Consider the following 22,764-nt stretch of genomic DNA (forward strand, 5'->3'; position numbering starts at 1 on the left):
TATTGTATAGATCATCATGGAAATAATACAAATAAAGTCAAGCATACCAATATGTCAAGCATATTACCCTAAGGGGTAAGGATGGTAGGGATATAAAGTGGGCCTAAAGGGACCTATTATGCCTTACAGTAAATAATTCTGCTCTATTCTAGGCAGGATGGTCATCCCTAAAAAGGGTGGTCCCGCTCTCCAACCTCCTATAGAACCTCACAGACCCTAACTCATGATGGTGACACTAGCTTGGAAGGCCACCTAAGACACTCACTATCTATCTGTCACCAAATATAGGAGACTGTGTATTTAGGCTAAATAAACGCAGGTAAAGTTTAACTGTTCATTCAAACCTGTTGGGTGGATTGTATCAAGACGGTATATCCACGGACTCTCCTTCTGAAGGAGCAGCCTGTCCAAGTCACCTCCTCTCACTGACGGTGTGATTTTTTCAATTCCAATAAATTTAAGATTTTTATGATTCCCTGTACGAGTACTGTTTATGTCTTGCTAAGTGGGTATCTCGGTTGTGTTTTATATCCCCCAGATGTTCCAACAAGCGCTTCTTGAACTCCCTTATTGTCTTACTAATGTATGTGAGGCCACATTCGCATATGGCCATATAGATAATGTAACGGGAATTACAGTTAATGAACTGTCTGATGTTGGTCCTAGTGTTCCCTGATGCAAAGAAATAACTGGTTTTAGAGATATGGGGGCATGCCTTACAGCGTCCGCAAGGATACGTTCCTAGGGGTCTTGAGGCCCTATCCAACCATGTTTCACGTGATCTTAAGTCGGGGGCTAGATGGCTGTGTGTTAGAATATCACCTAGGTTACGCCCTCTTAGGGCTGGGCGGTATACCGGTTCATACCGAATACCGACATTTTTGTCCTGCACGATATGAATTTTTCCCCATACCGCAATACCGGTTTGGCCCCTCCCCCTCAGGAATAAATCATCAGCTCAGCGCTGCGCTGTCCCCACATTGGGGAACTAATCATATGTGACCCGCGAGAGCTGTTCTGCCCCCCCCCCCCCTCTATTAATTATCAGCCCAGCGCTGTCCCCATCAGGGTAAATACTCACGTTACCCGCAAGCGCTGCCCTCCTCGTCCTCCTGTTTGTTGCGGCCGCCGGCACAGACACTCTATACTGTACTCTGTGTCCCTATGCCCGGGCTGCAAAAGAAACAAAATAAACTTTAACTCACCTTCCCCGTCGGTCTGGACCTGCTTCCTGGGGACGGGAACGTCGGACAGCCGTCAGCCTATCCCCGGCCGCAGCGATGTTCCACCTCGGCAGTGATAGGTTGAGCGCACCGTAATGTAAGAAGCCAGCCAACTTCTTACATGACAGTAGGCTCAGCCTATCACCAGCTGAGGTGGAACAGCGCTGCGGCCGGTGATAGGCTGACGGCTCTCCGACGTCCCCGTCCCCAGGAAGAGTGTGAGGCCGTAGGAAGGTGCGTTAAAGTCTATTCTGTTTACCTTTTGCAGCCCGGGCATAGGGATACAGCGCACAGTATAGAGTTCCAGCGCCGGCGGCCGCAACAAACAGTAGGACGAGGAGGGCAGCGCTTGCGGGTAACATGTGATTAGTACCCCGATAGCTGGGACAGCGCAGCGCTGGGCCGATAATTTTGGGGGGGGGGGGGGGGAGCAGAACAGCGCTCGCGGGTCACATGATTGGGGGGGAGGAAATTACGTTATATACCGTGGAACCGCCATAAGTTGCAAAATGACCGTGATACACATATTTGGTCATACCGCCCAGCCCTACGCCCTCTCCTATATGTAACTTGCGGAGCATCTGATATTTCCTCAGAGAGATCATTATCCATCTTGAGGATACTCCAATGTTTATTTAAAATCTCTCTGGTTTGTGGTGCACATTCATCATAGGTGGCTATAATCCTCGTATAATTCTGACCTTCGTCATGTTGTCTTGGGAACTATAATGTCTCTCTGGGGGTATCAGATGCTCTTTAGTATGCAGATGTAAGAACATGTTCTGGGTAACCCCTATCTTTGAAGCGCATTCTTGGCTTATGAGCTACCTTCACAAAATGCTCATACTTAGAGCAGTTCCTCCTGAGGCAGAGATACAGGGGGCCCGGGTGGCAGCTCTCCCACCTCAGGAGACTATTTATTCACACTTGGCAAATAGCAGTCTTTAAATGCAGAACCAAGGAAAACGTAACCATAGTCCACCTGTATTCCTTAGGTGTTTGTCCAAACCTGAGTCCATGCCATGCGGCATCAAGCAAGTCTTTTCCAGGCCTCCAGCTTGGATGTTCACCAGCTTCCAACCTTGGAGCAAACGCAAGGAAGAACTCCACATACAGCTCTCTCTTGCAGTGTGAACTGCAACTAGCAAATCCCCCTCAATTAGTGAAACAGGTTACCTTTAAGGCCAGTAAGAGCCGTCCCGGATTGGCCTTCCAGCCATACTACAGCAACAGTGTCAGACTGCATCTCAACACAGACACTGACTAAATACCGGCTCTTACTTCACCAAGGCCAGGAACCATGGTGACACATAATGCCCATCAACCACCATGCCTTTCACCTTCTCACAATATATATTTATAAAATAAAATCCTATATTATCAGCCCCCCAAAGAAAAACATACGCCCAAACCAAGACATAATCACATGTACAATAAAACGATAAAAGACCCAAATTTTGGTCCAAAACTTGAAAAAATAAAAAAAAGAGATCAAAAGGGTAGCATGAATCGCAAAAAAAGTACCAATAAAAAGTACAGCTGGTCCCACAAAAAATAAGCCCTTACACAATGGACGAAAAAAAAAAAAATGTTATGGCTGTCAGAACATGACAACACAAAAAAGGCGAAAAAAGGATTTTGTTAAGAAAAAGGAAAAAGAACATTAAAAAAAGAGATATAAATTGGGTATCGTCATAATTGTACCCACCCACAGAATCAAAATAGCATAAGTTTTACCGCACAATGAATAAAATTTTCGTACTATATTTTGGAATTATTCACAAAAATTCTCCCATAGACTTGCATTGAAGGGGCGGGGCATGATGTCACAAGGGGGCCGGGCAACCACGGAAGCCCGCACCCAGCATTCGGAACTAAATGTTACAGACGCTGGGGAGCGGAGTACCCCTTTTAAGGGGTTAAGAGAATGTTTGGTTAAAACTTTCTCACATTCTGAAGGTAAAATTGTCTTCTCTTCCGTGTGTGTTCGATGGTAAACAAATTTGATTTTCATGAAAATGTTTCCCCAAAAACTGAAGACTAAATTGGTGTCTTTACTGTGCAAGTTCTTTGATGGGTAAAAAGGTTTGATTTAGTAGTAAAACTTTTCCCACATTCTGAACATTAATATGTCTTCTCCCCTGTGTGAGTCCTCTTATTCTGAAATGAAGGCTGGTCAGGCATAAAACATTTCCCTCATTCTGAACATGAAAATGGCTTCTCTCCTGTGTGAATTCTTTGATGTTTAACCAGATCTGCTTTCTCAATAAAACATTTTTCACATTCTGGACATATAAATGACCCTGTGTGCCTTCTTTGATGTATTACAAGATTTGCTTTCTTTTTATAACATTTCCCACATTCTGCACATTGAAATGACTTCTCTCCTGCGTGAGTTTTTTGATGTCCAACGAGCTCTGATTTCTTTGGAAAACACTTGTCACATTCAGGACATGAAAATGACTTCTCTCCTGTGTGAGTTCTTTGATGTACAATAAGCTCTGATTTCTTTGGAAAACAATTGTCACATTCAGGACATGAAAATGGCTTCTCTCCTGTGTGAGTTCTCTTATGTGTAAGGAAATTAGATTTCTTTGTAAAACATTTCCCACATTCTGAACATAGAAATGGCTTATTTTCTGCATGAATTTTCTTATGTAGAACAAGATATGATTCTCCAGTAAAACATCTTTCACAATCTGGACATGAAAATTCCTTCACACACTTCTTCTGTGTGTGCCTTCTTTGATGTATAACAAGATTTCCTTTTTCTGTAAAACATTTCCCACATTCTGAACATGGAAATGGCTTATTTCCTGTGTGAATTTTCTCATGTTTAACAAGATTCGCTTTTTCTGGAAAACATTTTCCACATTCTAGACATGAAAATGGCTTCTCTCCTGTGTGACTTCTCTTATGTCTATCAAGATTTGATTTCCGGTTAAAACACTTTCCACATTCTGAACATGAATATTGCTTCTCCTTTGCACAATCTTTCTGATGTCCAACACTACTTCCGTGACTTATATTTTGCTGAACATCCTGTGATGACTGAGAAGACAGGACCTGTATATAAGGATGAGATGAGAGATCTTGGCTGTGAAGGGCTGAGGGTGTATCTGGGATAATAGAATGTTCTTCATATGTATCTTGTGTGATATCATCATCTGCTTTATAATCTGAAGATATAAGATTCTCCTCTGATCTCCTGCTACAAGAATCTGCAGAGAATAACACAGATTTTATTATTATTTGAATAACATAACCCTGAAAATTATATTAGTATAAAACATGTCGATATAAATAGTTTAAGGGTTTCTATTTGAAATCCGTATACATTGACCTACCATACAAGAACTTGCACACCTAGATGTATCCAGTTGTTTTCTGGGTAAGAGTAGTAGTACTCTCGGGAGTCTGCGGGCAGCTGTGGTGACTCTGCTGGACCACTTGTACTACTACTCCCATCATGGAACAAAATCTGTTCCATGTTGGGAGTAGTACAGGGCCTGATCAAACAGGGTCTCACTCCCGCGATCTTAAAGGGGTACTCCACCCCTAGACATCTTATCCTCCCATCTTATCCTCCCATAATCTTGCATTGAGGGGGCGGGTCCGTGACATCAGAGATACTCTGGCCCTGTATCACCCGTCAACCACAGAGCGTTCTTCGCTTCGTGCAGTTGGTGAATGGGGGTGCTGCAGGAGAGACTCCCGGGGCCCCCCGCGATCAAGAGATAGGGGATAAGATGTCTAGGGGCACAGTACCCCTTTCTTAAAAACCAGGGAAGCAGGTGGCAAGCCGTTCCGCTACGTTCCCCAGTGGGGATTATAAAATCTCTTAACTTCATATTCTCTGCCAGGAGCCCCAATTGGTCAATCGGTGCCGACCAATCAGGGCTACCAGCGGGAAATATGAAGTTAAAGTGCAGAGATTTTATAATCCCCGCTGGTGATCTGAGTGACATGCTGCCCGCTTCACAGGCTTATAAGTTACGATCGCAGTGGATCTCAGGCCTCAGCGCTGGTAATACAGACTCTGTTCCATGATGGGAGGAGTAGTACCTGCGCTCCCGCAGAGTCACCACAGACTCCCGCAACCTTGGAATGTGCAGGAGCCGTCCCTTTGTGCTGTGGTACTACTATGGCCATCATGTCTGTCAGGACGGCTCCGGCCTATCTCCTGGTTGTGGAAGTCCTGACCTTTATAACAACCGTATACATTTTTTTATCAATGCAATTTTAACAAACTTTTTTGTCAGTTTTTTTTTTTTCTTAATCTCCCATTTTGATACAAAACCGTATTTTGAAATCGTGATGTAAATGTAACAGGTACAAAAAGGGATTTATTAACTAAAACACTGGGGGCAAAACAGATCCCAATAAAAGGTAAGTAAATCTATAGTGGAACGGTCTGAATCCAAATCTGATGAATGAGCCATAAAATGAGGTCTCCTGGGACTGTATCCAAGATGGAAAAAAGAACAAAATCGATAACCCGCCCCCATACATTACATATCGATAACCCGCCCCCATACATTACATATCAATAACCCGCCCCCATACATTACATATCAATAACCCGCCTCCATACATTACATATCAATAACCCGCCCCCATACATTACATATCGATAACCCGCCCCCATACATTACATATCGATAACCCGCCTCCATACATTACATATCAATAACCCGCCTCCATACATTACATATCGATAACCCGCCCCCATACATTACATATCGATAACCCGCCTCCATACATTACATATCGATAACCCGCCCCCATACATTACATATCGATAACCCGCCCCCATACATTACATATTGATAACCCGCCCCCATACATTACATATCGATAACCCGCCCCCATACATTACATATCGATAACCCGCCCCCATACATTACATATCGATAACCCGCCCCCATACATTACATATCGATAACCCGCCCCCATACATTACATATCGATAACCCGCCCCCATACATTACATATCGATAACCCGCCTCCATACATTACATATCAATAACCCGCCCCCATACATTACATATCAATAACCCGCCCCCATACATTACATATCAATAACCCGCCCCCATACATAACATATCGATAACCCGCCCCCATACATTACATATCAATAACCCTCCTCCATACATTACACATCGATAACCCGCCCCCATACATTACATATCAATAACCCGCCCCCATACATTACATATCAATAACCCGCCTCCATACATTACATATCAATAACCCGCCTCCATACATTACATATCGATAACCCGCCCCCATACATTACATATCGATAACCCGCCCCCATACATTACATATCAATAACCCGCCCCCATACATTACATATCGATAACCCGCCCCCATACATTACATATCGATAACCCGCCTCCATACATTACACATCGATAACCCGCCCCCATACATTACATATCGATAACCCGCCTCCATACATTACATATCCATAACCCGCCCCCATACATTACATATCGATAACCCGCCTCCATACATTACATATCGATAACCCGCCCCCATACATTACATATCAATAACCCGCCTCCATACATTACATAATAACCCGCCTCCATACATTACATATCAATAACCCGCCTCCATACATTACATATCAATAACCCGCCTCCATACATTACATATCGATAACCCGCCTCCATACATTACATATCGATAACCCGCCTCCATACATTACATATCGATAACCCGCCTCCATACATTACATATCGATAACCCGCCTCCATACATTACATATCGATAACCCGCCTCCATACATTACATATCAATAACCCGCCTCCATACATTACATATCGATAACCCGCCTCCATACATTACATATCAATAACCCGCCCCCATACATTACACATCGATAACCCGCCCCCATACATTACATATCGATAACCCGCCCCCATACATTACATATCAATAACCCGCCTCCATACATTACATATCGATAACCCGCCTCCATACATTACATATCAATAACCCGCCTCCATACATTACATATCGATAACCCGCCTCCATACATTACATATCGATAACCCGCCTCCATACATTACATATCAATAACCCGCCTCCATATATTACATATCAATAACCCCCCTCCATACATTACATATCGATAACCCGCCTCCATACATTACATATCAATAACCCGCCCCCATACATTACATATCAATAACCCGCCTCCATATATTACATATCAATAACCCGCCTCCATACATTACATAATAACCCGCCTCCATACATTACATATTAATAACCCGCCCCCATACATTACACATCGATAACCCGCCCCCATACATTACATATCAATAACCCGCCCCCATACATTACATATCGATAACCCGCCCCCATACATTACATATCAATAACCCGCCCCCATACATTACATATCGATAACCCGCCCCCATACATTACATATCAATAACCCGCCTCCATACATTACATATCCATAACCCGCCCCCATACATTACATATCAATAACCCGCCCCCATACATTACATATCGATAACCCGCCCCCATACATTACATATCAATAACCCGCCCCCATACATTACATATCGATAACCCGCCCCCATACATTACATATCAATAACCCGCCCCCATACATTACATATCGATAACCGGCCTCCATACATTACATATCGATAACCCGCCCCCATACATTACATATTAATAACCCGCCCCCATACATTACATATCAATAACCCGCCCCCATACATTACATATCAATAACCCGCCCCCATACATTACATATCCATAACCCGCCCCCATACATTACATATTAATAACCCGCCTCCATACATTACATATCAATAATCCGCCTCCATACATTACATATCGATAACCCGCCTCCATACATTACATATCGATAACCCGCCCCCATACATTACATATTAATAACCCGCCCCCATACATTACATATCAATAACCCGCCCCCATACATTACATATCAATAACCCGCCCCCATACATTACATATCCATAACCCGCCCCCATACATTACATATTAATAACCCGCCTCCATACATTACATATCAATAACCCGCCTCCATACATTACACATCGATAACCCGCCCCCATACATTACATATTAATAACCCGCCCCCATACATTACATATCAATAACCCGCCCCCATACATTACATATCAATAACCCGCCCCCATACATTACATATCCATAACCCGCCCCCATACATTACATATTAATAACCCGCCTCCATACATTACATATCGATAACCCGCCTCCATACATTACATATCGATAACCCGCCTCCATACATTACATATCGATAACCCGCCTCCATACATTACATATCGATAACCCGCCCCCATACATTACATATTAATAACCCGCCCCCATACATTACATATCAATAACCCGCCCCCATACATTACATATCAATAACCCGCCCCCATACATTACATATCGATAACCCGCCCCCATACATTACATATCGATAACCCGCCTCCATACATTACATATTAATAACCCGCCTCCATACATTACATATTAATAACCCGCCCCCATACATTATACATCAATAACCCGCCTCCATACATTACATATTAATAACCCGCCCCCATACATTACATATCAATAACCCGCCCCCATACATTACATATCAATAACCCGCCCCCATACATTACATATCAATAACCCGCCTCCATACATTACATATCGATAACCCGCCCCCATACATTACATATCGATAACCCGCCCCCATACATTACATATCGATAACCCGCCTCCATACATTACATACCGATAACCCGCCTCCATACATTACATATCGATAACCCGCCCCCATACATTACATATCAATAACCCGCCTCCATACATTACATATCGATAACCCGCCTCCATACATTACATATTGGCCATGGGGATGACACGATGAGATGATATCTTGACTATATATAACTTTTCTTTGTCCCTTATCACCAGTTTTCCCCTCTGCAGGCTCCATTTCAGTTGTCCCTCTAGTGGGTGCAGGCTGCCTGCTATGATGTCTCCATACACTGCAGATGCACAGTACAGAAGATCCTGCCCCCTATATAAGCAGCATGGAGACCCTCGTTCACAAGGTGGACTATACTTTTCAATAGGATTCTGCTGCACTGTACATATGGCAGCATTTTGGAATCCATCCTCCGAAAGAGAGAGAATGTGTATATAGTCCTGTCTATTACCTGGTGATGTGAGGGGCTGCTGATCCTCCATCATCACCTGATCCTTGTACTGATCCTTGTGTCCTTCTACATACTCCCACTCCTCCATGGAGAAATAGACCGCCACGTCCTGACACCTTATAGGAACCTGACACACAATCTGTGACTCTTATTTTCATTTAGTGGTTACTACTCACCTGGGCGGTTACCTGTAGGAATGTCCTCCTTATACTGCTCATCACCGCTCACATCTGTCTCTTCTTCTTCTTCCTTTATGTCCGTAGCATTAATATAGGTCTGATCTTTCCCTGTAGGAATGTCCTCCTTATACTGCTCATCACCGCTCATATCTGTCTCTTCTTCTTCTTCCTTTATGTCTGCAGCATTAATATAGGTCTGATCTTTCCCTGTAGGAATGTCCTCCTTATACTGCTCATCACCGCTCACATCTGTCTCTTCTTCTTCTTCCTTTATGTCTGCAGCATTAATATAGGTCTGATCTTTCCCTGTAGGAATGTCCTTCTTATACTGCTCATCACTGCTCACATCTGTTTCTTCTTCTTCTTCCTTTATGTCTGTAGCATTAATATAGGTCTGATCTTTCCCTGTAGGAATGTCCTCATTATACTGCTCATCACCGCTCACATCTGTTTCTTCTTCTTCCTTTATGTCTGTAGCATTATTATAGATCTGATCTATTCCGGTAGGAATGCCCTTCTTATACTGGTCATCACCGCTCACTTCTGTCTCTTCTTCTTCCTTTATGTCTGTAGAATTATTATAGATCAGATCTATTCCAGTAGGAATGTCCTCCTTATACTGCTCATCACGGCTCACATCTGCTTCTTCTTCTTCCTTTATGTCTGTAGCATTAATATAAATCGGATCTATTACGGTAGGAATGTCCTTCTTATACTGCTCATCACAGCTCACATCTGTCTCCTCCTCCTCTTCCTTTATGTCTGTAGCTTTAATATAGATCTCATCTTTCCCTGTAGTAATGTCCTCCTTATACTGCTCCTCAAGAGGGCGGGGACACCTCTCTGGTGCTGTTCTCTTACTGGATCTGACTGTAGGGAACACATACAGAGACTGAATTCATTCTTTACATACAAATAATGAGAGGACGTGTGTATATAGTCATGTCTATTACCTGGTGATGTGAGGGGCTGCTGATCCTCCATCATCACCTGATCCTTGTACTGATCCTTGTGTCCTTCTACATACTCCCACTCCTCCATGGAGAAATAGACCGCCACGTCCTGACACCTTATAGGAACCTGACACATAATGATACAGTCATCACCCCGACCCCTCCAGTGGTGTTACTGTATAATGTCCCAGCATTCCCAGCAGTGTCACCTCTCCAGTCATCAACAGACCCCTCCATTACTGTATAATGTCCCAGCAGAGTCACCTCTCCAGTCATCACCAGACCCCTCCATTACTGTATAATGTTCCAGCATTCCCAGCAGTGTCACCTCTCCAGTCATCACCTGACCCCTCCATTACTGTATAATGTCCCAGCAGTGTCACCTCTCCAGTCATCACCAGACCCCTCCATTACTGTATAATGTCCCAGCAGTGTCACCTCTCCAGTCATCACCAGACCCCTCCATTACTGTATAATGTCCCAGCATTGTCACCTCTCCAGTCATCACCAGACCCCTCCATTACTGTATAATGTCCCAGCATTCCCAGCAGTGTCACCTCTCCAGTCATCACCAGACCCCTCCATTACTGTATAATGTCCCAGCAGTGTCACCTCTCCAGTCATCACCTGACCCCTCCATTACTGTATAAGGTCCCAGCAGTGTCACCTCTCCAGTCATCACCAGACCCCTCCATTACTGTATAATGTCCCAGCATTCCCAGCAGTGTCACCTCTCCAGTTATCACCAGACCCCTCCATTACTGTATAATGTCCCAGCATTCCCAGCAGTGTCACCTCTCCAGTCATCACCAGACCCCTCCATTACTGTATAATGTCCCAGCATTCCCAGCAGTGTCACCTCTCCAGTCACCACCAGACCCCTCCATTACTGTATAATGTCCCAGCAGTGTCACCTCTCCAGTCATCACCAGACCCCTCCATTACTGTATAATGTCCCAGCAGTGTCACCTCTCCAGTCATCACCAGACCCCTCCATTACTGTATAATGTCCCAGCAGTGTCACCTCTCCAGTCATCACCAGACCCCTCCATTACTGTATAATGTCCCAGCATTCCCAGCAGGGTCACCTCTCTAGTCATCACCAGACCCCTCCATTACTGTATAATGTCCCAGCAGTGTCACCTCTCCAGTCATCACCAGACCCCTCCATTACTGTATAATGTCCCAGCATTCCCAGCAGTGTCACCTCTCCAGTCATCACCAGACCCCTCCATTACTGTATAATGTCCCAGCAGTGTCACCTCTCCAGTCATCACCAGACCCCTCCATTACTGTATAATGTCCCAGCAGTGTCACCTCTCCAGTCATCACCAGACCCCTCCATTACTGTATAATGTCCCAGCATTCCCAGCAGTGTCACCTCTCCAGTCATCACCAGACCCCTCCATTACTGTATAATGTCCCAGCAGTGTCATCTCTCCAGTCATCACCAGACCCCTCCATTACTGTATAATGTCCCAGCAGTGTCACCTCTCCAGTCATCACCAGACCCCTCCATTACTGTATAATGTCCCAGCAGTGTCACCTCTCCAGTCATCACCAGACCCCTCCATTACTGTATAATGTCCCAGCAGTGTCACCTCTCCAGTCATCACCAGACCCCTTCATTACTGTATAATGTCCCAGCAGTGTCACCTCTCTAGTCATCACCAGACCCCTCCATTACTGTATAATGTCCCAGCAGTGTCACCTCTCCAGTCATCACCAGACCCCTCCATTACTGTATAATGTCCCAGCAGTGTCACCTCTCCAGTCATCACCAGACCCCTCCATTACTGTATAATGTCCCAGCAGTGTCACCTCTCCAGTCATCACCAGACCCCTCCATTACTGTATAATGTCCCAGCAGTGTCACCTCTCCAGTCATCACCAGACCCCTCCATTACTGTATAATGTCCAAGCAGTGTCACCTCTCCAGTCATCACCAGACCCCTCCATTACTGTATAATGTCCCAGCAGTGTCACCTCTCCAGTCATCACCAGACCCCTCCATTACTGTATAATGTCCCAGCAGTGTCACCTCTCCAGTCATCACCAGACCCCTCCATTACTGTATAATGTCCCAGCATTCCCAGCAGTGTCACCTCTCCAGTCATCACCAGACCCCTCCATTACTGTATAATGTCCCAGCAGTGTCACCTCTCCAGTCATCACCAGACCCCTCCATTACTGTATAATGTCCCAGCAGGGTCACCTCTCCAGTCATTACCAGACCCCTCCATTACTGTATAATGTCCCAGCAGGGTCACCTCTCCAGTCATCACCAGACCCCTCCATTACTGTATAATGTCCCAGCATTCCCAGCAGTGTCACCTCTCCAGTAATCACCAGACCCCTCCATTACTGTATAATGTCCCAGCAGTGTCACCTCTCCAGTCATCACCAGACCCCTCCATTACTGTATAATGTCCCAGCAGGGTCACCTCTCCAGTCAGCAGCTCCATCATCTTGTTGATGAGTTCTAGGATCTTCTGTTCATCCATTTCCTCATGTATCAGGGAGGGAGGTGGGGGCCCCGGGATTGGGCTCAGGGTTCTTCCACATCTTTCATACACAGGGGCCAGAGAGCGCCCACTAGAGGACTTCTTCACTACTGTGTAATCCTGTGTATGGAGAGACACATTAATATCACTACATACATTCCCAGAATCCCTCACCTCTCCAGTCATATCCATCTGTTATTCCATAGATAAGAATGAGGTCATGTGACATCACTCCCAGAATCCCTCACCTCTCCAGTCATATCCATCTGTTATTACATAGATAAGAATGAGGTCATGTGACATCACTCCCAGAATCCCTCACCTCTCCAGTCATATCCATCTGTTATTACATAGATAAGAATGAGGTCATGTGACATAACTCTCAGAATCCCTCACCTCTCCAGTTATATCCATCTATTATTACATAGATAAGAATGAGGTCATGTGACATCACTCTCAGAATCCCTCACCTCTCCAGTCATATCCATCTGTTATTCTATAGATAAGAATGAGGTCATGTGACATCACTCCCAGAATCCCTCACCTCTCCAGTCATAGCCATCTGTTATCACATTGATAAGAATGAGGTCATGTGACATCACTCCCAGAATCCCTCACCTCTCCAGTCATATCCATCTGTTATTACATAGATAAGAATGAAGTCAAGTGATATCACTCCCAGAATCCCTCACCTCTCCAGTTATATCCATCTGTAATTACATAGATAAGAATGAGGTCATGTGACATCACTCTTAGAATCCCTCACCTCTCCTGTCATATCCATCTGTTATTACATAGATAAGAATGAGGTCATGTGACATCACTCCCAGAATCCCTCACCTCTCCAGTTATAGCCATCTGTTATCACATTGATAAGAATGAGGTCATGTGACATCACTCCCAGAATCCCTCACCTCTCCAGTCATATCCATCTGTTATTACATAGATAAGAATGAAGTCAAGTGATATCACTCCCAGAATCCCTCACCTCTCCAGTCATATCCATCTGTTATTACATAGATAAGAATGAGGTCATGTGACATCACTCCCAGAATTCCTCACCTCTCCTGTCATATCCATCTGTTATTACATAGATAAGAATGAGGTCATGTGACATCACTCCCGGAATCCCTCACCTCTCCAGTCATATCCATCTGTTATTACACAGATAAGAATGAGGTCATGTGACATCACTTCCAGAATCCCTCACCTCTCCAGTCGTATCCATCTGTTATCACATAGATAAGAATGAGGTCATGTGAAATCACTCCTAGAATCCCTCACCTCTCCAGTCATGTCCATCTGTTATCACATAGATAAGAATGAGGTCATGTGACATCACTCCCAGAATCCCTCACCTCTCGTCATATCCATCTGTTATTACATAGATAAGAATGAGGTCATGTGACATCACTCCCAGAATCCCTCACCTCTCCAGTCATATCCATCTGTTCTTACATAGATAAGAATGAGGTCATGTGACATCACTCCCAGAATCCCTCACCTCTCCAGTCATATCCATCTATTACATAGATAAGAATGAGGTCATGTGACATCACTCCCAGAATCCCTCACCTTTCCAGTCATATCCATCTGTTATTACATAGATAAGAATGAGGTCATGTGACATCACTCCCAGAATCCCTCACCTCTCCAGTCATATCCATCTATTACATAGATAAGAATGAGGTCATGTGACATCACTCCCAGAATCCCTCACCTCTCCAGTCATAGCCATCTGTTATCACATTGATAAGAATGAGGTCATGTGACATCACTCCCAGAATCCCTCACCTCTCCAGTCATATTCATCTGTTATTACATAGATAAGAATGAAGTCAAGTGATATCACTCCCAGAATCCCTCACCTCTCCAGTCATATCCATCTGTTATTACATAGATAAGAATGAGGTCATGTGACATCACTCCCAGAATCCCTCACCTCTCCAGTCATGTCCATCTGTTATCACATAGATAAGAATGAGGTCATGTGACATCACTCCCAGAATCCCTCACCTCTCCAGTCATATCCATCTGTTATTCCATAGATAAGAATGAGGTCATGTGACATCACTCCCAGAATCCCTCACCTCTCCAGTCATATCCATCTGTTATTACATAGATAAGAATGAGGTCATGTGACATCACTCCCAGAATCCCTCACCTCTCCAGTCATATCCATCTGTTATTACATAGATAAGAATGAGGTCATGTGACATCACTCCCAGAATCCCTCACCTCTCCAGTTATATCCATCTGTTATTACATAGATAAGAATGAGGTCATGTGACATCACTCTCAGAATCCCTCACCTCTCCAGTCATATCCATCTGTTATTCTATAGATAAGAATGAGGTCATGTGACATCACTCCCAGAATCCCTCACCTCTCCAGTCATAGCCATCTGTTATCACATTGATAAGAATGAGGTCATGTGACATCACTCCCAGAATCCCTCACCTCTCCAGTCATATCCATCTGTTATTACATAGATAAGAATGAAGTCAAGTGATATCACTCCCAGAATCCCTCACCTCTCCAGTTATATCCATCTGTAATTACATAGATAAGAATGAGGTCATGTGACACCACTCTTAGAATCCCTCACCTCTCCTGTCATATCCATCTGTTATTACATAGATAAGAATGAGGTCATGTGACATCACTCCCAGAATCCCTCACCTCTCCAGTTATAGCCATCTGTTATCACATTGATAAGAATGAGGTCATGTGACATCACTCCCAGAATCCCTCACCTCTCCAGTCATATCCATCTGTTATTACATAGATAAGAATGAAGTCAAGTGATTTCACTCCCAGAATCCCTCACCTCTCCAGTCATATCCATCTGTTATTACATAGATAAGAATGAGGTCATGTGACATCACTCCCAGAATCCCTCACCTCTCCTGTCATATCCATCTGTTATTACATAGATAAGAATGAGGTCATGTGACATCACTCCCGGAATCCCTCACCTCTCCAGTCATATCCATCTGTTATTACACAGATAAGAATGAGGTCATGTGACATCACTTCCAGAATCCCTCACCTCTCCAGTCATATCCATTTGTTCTTACATAGATAAGAATGAGGTCATGTGACATCACTCCCAGAATCCCTCACCTCTCCAGTCATATCCATCTATTACATAGATAAGAATGAGGTCATGTGACATCACTCCCAGAATCCCTCACCTTTCCAGTCATATCCATCTGTTATTACATAGATAAGAATGAGGTCATGTGACATCACTCCCAGAATCCCTCACCTCTCCAGTCATATCCATTTGTTCTTACATAGATAAGAATGAGGTCATGTGACATCACTCCCAGAATCCCTCACCTCTCCAGTCATATCCATCTATTACATAGATAAGAATGAGGTCATGTGACATCACTCCCAGAATCCCTCACCTTTCCAGTCATATCCATCTGTTATTACATAGATAAGAATGAGGTCATGTGACATCACTCCCAGAATCCCTCACCTCTCCAGTCATATCCATCTATTACATAGATAAGAATGAGGTCATGTGACATCACTCCCAGAATCCCTCACCTCTCCAGTCATAGCCATCTGTTATCACATTGATAAGAATGAGGTCATGTGACATCACTCCCAGAATCCCTCACCTCTCCAGTCATATTCATCTGTTATTACATAGATAAGAATGAAGTCAAGTGATATCACTCCCAGAATCCCTCACCTCTCCAGTCATATCCATCTGTTATTACATAGATAAGAATGAGGTCATGTGAAATCACTCCTAGAATCCCTCACCTCTCCAGTCATGTCCATCTGTTATCACATAGATAAGAATGAGGTCATGTGACATCACTCCCAGAATCCCTCACCTCTCCAGTCATATCCATCTGTTCTTACATAGATAAGAATGAGGTCATGTGACATCACTCCCAGAATCCCTCACCTCTCCAGTCATATCCATCTATTACATAGATAAGAATGAGGTCATGTGACATCACTCCCAGAATCCCTCACCTTTCCAGTCATATCCATCTGTTATTACATAGATAAGAATGAGGTCATGTGACATCACTCCCAGAATCCCTCACCTCTCCAGTCATATCCATCTATTACATAGATAAGAATGAGGTCATGTGACATCACTCCCAGAATCCCTCACCTCTCCAGTCATAGCCATCTGTTATCACATTGATAAGAATGAGGTCATGTGACATCACTCCCAGAATCCCTCACCTCTCCAGTCATATTCATCTGTTATTACATAGATAAGAATGAAGTCAAGTGATATCACTCCCAGAATCCCTCACCTCTCCAGTCATATCCATCTGTTATTACATAGATAAGAATGAGGTCATGTGACATCACTCCCAGAATCCCTCACCTCTCCAGTCATGTCCATCTGTTCTTACATAGATAAGAATGAGGTCATGTGACATCACTCCCAGAATCCCTCACCTCTCCAGTCATATCCATCTGTTATTACATAGATAAGAATGAGGTCATGTGACATCACTCCCAGAATCCCTCACCTCTCCAGTCATATCCATCTGTTATTACATAGATAAGAATGAGGTCATGTGACATCACTCCCAGAATCCCTCACCTCTCCAGTCATATCCATCTGTTATTACATGGATAAGAATGAGGTCATGTGACATCACTCCCAGAATCCCTCACCTCTCCTGTCATATCCATCTGTTATTACATAGATAAGAATGAGGTCATGTGACATCACTCCCGGAATCCCTCACCTCTCCAGTCATATCCATCTGTTATTACACAGATAAGAATGAGGTCATGTGACATCACTTCCAGAATCCCTCACCTCTCCAGTCGTATCCATCTGTTATCACATAGATAAGAATGAGGTCATGTGACATCACTCCCAGAATCCCTCACCTCTCCAGTCATGTCCATCTGTTATCACATAGATAAGAATGAGGTCATGTGACATCACTCCCAGAATCCCTCACCTCTCCAGTCATATCCATCTGTTCTTACATAGATAAGAATGAGGTCATGTGACATCACTCCCAGAATCCCTCACCTCTCCAGTCATATCCATCTATTACATAGATAAGAATGAGGTCATGTGACATCACTCCCAGAATCCCTCACCTTTCCAGTCATATCCATCTGTTATTACATAGATAAGAATGAGGTCATGTGACATCACTCCCAGAATCCCTCACCTCTCCAGTCATATCCATCTATTACATAGATAAGAATGAGGTCATGTGACATCACTCCCAGAATCCCTCACCTCTCCAGTCATAGCCATCTGTTATCACATTGATAAGAATGAGGTCATGTGACATCACTCCCAGAATCCCTCACCTCTCCAGTAAGCCGGAAGAGTATCTGTAGGGTGAGGTTTATGATCCTGTCGGCCATCTTGTTCCTGTCTCTCTCCATGGTTGATGGGTCATCCAGGAGAATTCTCTTATATAGAAGATATCAGCAGAGGATTCTGGATTGGAGAAACCTGAAGGGAAGAAGAGGAGACAAAAAAAAAAAACTGAAATGTAAAATATAATAGAAGCGTCTGTTATCACTTCACAGACAATACTAGAGGAATGAGAGGAGGAATGAGAGGAGGCTGCCAGACACTGTACAGCCGCTGCCAGGTGTATGAAATACTGAGGCACCGACCCATGTAAACAAAGAGGAGGCCGAAGAATATCTATGGTCTATTGACTGACAAAACAGATAAATGAACCTGTCCATAGCGACCAATCACAGCGCAGTATGAGACATGAATAACAAAGACAAGATATAAATCTTCACAGAAATGGCGTCTCCATAAGGAAAACACTCACCCCACCTGCCCCCCATAAATAGACACAACCATACTTCACCTGCGCTTACAGGACCTGCGATGATGTCACCGTCATGTGATCAGTCACGTAGAGGAAGTGGGAGGAGACAAAGTGTCACATGATCGGGGGCTGCTGCTCTAGGCTCATCTGCTCAGTGTATGCAGGACTCTGCTGTGCTGGTTGTGATCGCTGCTGGATGAGCTGAAGTTATGTGTATGCAGCAGAGCTGTGTGTGTGTGATGTGCGTGGTGCAGAGCTGTGTATGTGTGTGTTATATATGTCTGCAGCAGAGCTGTGTGTAATGTGCATGTAGCTGAGCTGTATGTGTACACAGTAGAGCTGTATATGTGTAATGTGCATGTAGCTGAGCTGTATGTGTACACAGTAGAGCTGTATATGTGTAATGTACATGTAGCTGAGCTGTATGTGTACACAGTAGAGCTGTATATGTGTAATGTACATGTAGCTGAGCTGTATGTGTACACAGTAGAGCTGTATATGTGTAATGTACATGTAGCTGAGCTGTATGTGTACACAGTAGAGCTGTATATGTGTAATGTAGCTGAGCTGTATGTGTACACAGTAGAGCTGTATATGTGTAATGTACATGTAGCTGAGCTGTATGTGTACACAGTAGAGCTGTATACGTGTAATGTACATGTAGCTGAGCTGTATGTGTACACAGTAGAGCTGTATATGTGTAATGTGCATGTAGCTGAGCTGTATGTGTACACAGTAGAGCTGTATATGTGTAATGTACATGTAGCTGAGCTGTATGTGTACACAGTAGAGCTGTATATGTGTAATGTACATGTAGCTGAGCTGTATGTGTACACAGTAGAGCTGTATATGTGTAATGTGCATGTAGCTGAGCTGTATGTGTACACAGTAGTGCTGTATATGTGTAATGTACATGTAGCTGAGCTGTATGTGTACACAGTAGAGCTGTATATGTGTAATGTACATGTAGCTGAGCTGTATGTGTACACAGTAGAGCTGTATATGTGTAATGTACATGTAGCTGAGCTGTATGTGTACACAGTAGAGCTGTATATGTGTAATGTACATGTAGCTGAGCTGTATGTGTACACAGTAGAGCTGTATATGTGTAATGTACATGTAGCTGAGCTGTATGTGTACACAGTAGAGCTGTATATGTGTAATGTACATGTAGCTGAGCTGTATGTGTACACAGTAGAGCTGTATACGTGTAATGTACATGTAGCTGAGCTGTATGTGTACACAGTAGAGCTGTATATGTGTAATGTGCATGTAGCTGAGCTGTATGTGTACACAGTAGAGCTGTATATGTGTAATGTACATGTAGCTGAGCTGTATGTGTGTAATGTACATGTAGGTGAGCTGTATGTGTACACAGTAGAGCTGTATGTGTGTAATGTGCATGTAGCTGAGCTGTATGTGTACACAGTAGAGCTGTATGTGTATGTAGCTGAGCTGTATGTGTACACAGTAGAGCTGTATATGTGTAATGTACATGTAGCTGAGCTGTATGTGTACACAGTAGAGCTGTATATGTGTAATGTACATGTAGCTGAGCTGTATGTGTACACAGTAGAGCTGTATATGTGTAATGTACATGTAGCTGAGCTGTATGTGTACACAGTAGAGCTGTATATGTGTAATGTACATGTAGCTGAGCTGTATGTGTACACAGTAGAGCTGTATATGTGTAATGTACATGTAGCTGAGCTGTATGTGTACACAGTAGAGCTGTATGTGTGTAATGTGCATGTAGCTGGGCTGTATGTGTACACAGTAGAGCTGTATGTGTGTAATGTGCATGTAGCTGAGCTGTATGTGTACACAGTAGAGCTGTATGTGTATGTAGCTGAGCTGTATGTGTACACAGTAGAGCTGTATATGTGTAATGTACATGTAGCTGAGCTGTATGTGTACACAGTAGAGCTGTATATGTGTAATGTACATGTAGCTGAGCTGTATGTGTACACAGTAGAGCTGTATATGTGTAATGTACATGTAGCTGAGCTATATGTGTACACAGTTATGCTGTATATGTGTAATGTACATGTAGCTGAGCTGTATGTGTACACAGTAGAGCTGTATATGTGTAATGTGCATGTAGCTGAGCTGTATGTGTACACAGTAGAGCTGTATATGTGTAATGTGCATGTAGCTGAGCTGTATGTGTACACAGTAGAGCTGTATATGTGTAATGTACATGTAGCTGAGCTGTATGTGTACACAGTAGAGCTGTATATGTGTAATGTGCATGTAGCTGAGCTGTATGTGTACACAGTAGAGCTGTATATGTGTAATGTACATGTAGCTGAGGTGTATGTGTACACAGAGCTGTATATGTGCAATGTACATGTAGCTGAGCTGTATGTGTACACAGTAGAGCTGTATATGTGTAATGTACATGTAGCTGAGCTGTATGTGTACACAGTAGAGCTGTATATGTGTAATGTGCATGTAGCTGAGCTGTATGTGTACACAGTAGAGCTGGATATGTGTAATGTACATGTAGCTGAGCTGTATGTGTACACAGTAGAGCTGGATATGTGTAATGTGCATGTAGCTGAGCTGTATGTGTACACAGTAGAGCTGTAGATGTGTAATGTGCATGTAGCTGAGCTGTATGTGTACACAGTAGAGCTGTATATTTGTAATGTAGCTGAGCTGTATGTGTACACAGTAGAGCTGTATATGTGTAATGTGCATGTAGCTGAGCTGTATGTGTACACAGTAGAGCTGTATATGTGTAATGTACATGTAGCTGAGCTGTATGTGTACACAGTAGAGCTGTATATGTGTAATGTACATGTAGCTGAGCTGTATGTGTACACAGTAGTGCTGTATATGTGTAATGTACATGTAGCTGAGCTGTATGTGTACACAGTAGAGCTGTATATGTGTAATGTACATGTAGCTGAGCTGTATGTGTACACAGTAGAGCTGTATATGTGTAATGTACATGTAGCTGAGCTGTATATGTGTAATGTACATGTAGCTGAGCTGTATGTGTAATGTGCATGTAGCTGAGCTGTATATGTACACAGTAGAGCTGTATATGTGTAATGTACACAGTAGAGCTGTATATGTGTAATGTACATGTAGCTGAGCTGTATGTGTACACAGTAGAGCTGTATATGTGTAATGTGCATGTAGCTGAGCTGTATGTGTACACAGTAGAGCTGTATATATGTGTAATGTACATGTAGCTGAGCTGTATGTGTACACAGTAGAGCTGTATATGTGTAATGTACATGTAGCTGAGCTGTATGTGTACACAGTAGAGCTGTATATGTGTAATGTGCATGTAGCTGAGCTGTATGTGTACACAGTAGAGCTGTATATGTGTAATGTACATGTAGCTGAGCTGTATGTGTACACAGTAGAGCTGTATATGTGTAATGTACATGTAGCTGAGCTGTATGTGTACACAGTAGAGCTGTATATGTGTAATGTACATGTAGCTGAGCTGTATGTGTACACAGTAGAGCTGTATATATGTGTAATGTACATGTGGCTGAGCTGTATGTGTACACAGTAGAGCTGTATATGTGTAATGTGCATGTAGCTGAGCTGTATGTGTACACAGTAGAGCTGTATATGTGTAATGTACATGTAGCTGAGCTGTATGTGTACACAGTAGAGCTGTATATGTGTAATGTGCATGTAGCTGAGCTGTATGTGTAACACAGTAGAGCTGTATATATGTAATGTACATGTAGCTGAGCTGTAGGTGTACACAGTAGAGCTATGTGTAATGTGCATGTAGCTGAGCTGTATGTGTACACAGTAGAGCTGTATATATGTAATGTACATGTAGCTGAGCTGTATGTGTACACAGTAGAGCTGTATATGTGTAATGTACATGTAGCTGAGCTGTATGTGTAC

The 22,764-nt window shown here is 43.5% G+C and overlaps 1 protein-coding gene across 1 annotated transcript; it reads right to left on the minus strand.

Moving 5' to 3' along the window:
* Window positions 1-2,977: 2,977 nt before the first annotated feature.
* Window positions 2,978-18,862, minus strand: LOC130297558 (oocyte zinc finger protein XlCOF7.1-like). The gene is made up of 5 exons (XM_056550142.1): window positions 18,401-18,862; window positions 13,016-13,195; window positions 10,572-10,698; window positions 9,616-10,488; window positions 2,978-4,444 (listed from the first exon to the last, which is right to left on the minus strand). Exons 1-5 carry the CDS (start codon window positions 18,476-18,478, stop codon window positions 3,420-3,422), a joined length of 2,283 nt encoding a protein of 760 aa, XP_056406117.1. The 5' UTR covers window positions 18,479-18,862; the 3' UTR covers window positions 2,978-3,419.
* Window positions 18,863-22,764: the final 3,902 nt, after the last annotated feature.

The sequence above is a fragment of the Hyla sarda genome, chromosome 1 (assembly GCF_029499605.1).
Source record: "Hyla sarda isolate aHylSar1 chromosome 1, aHylSar1.hap1, whole genome shotgun sequence".
Taxonomy (NCBI): Eukaryota; Metazoa; Chordata; class Amphibia; order Anura; family Hylidae; genus Hyla; species Hyla sarda.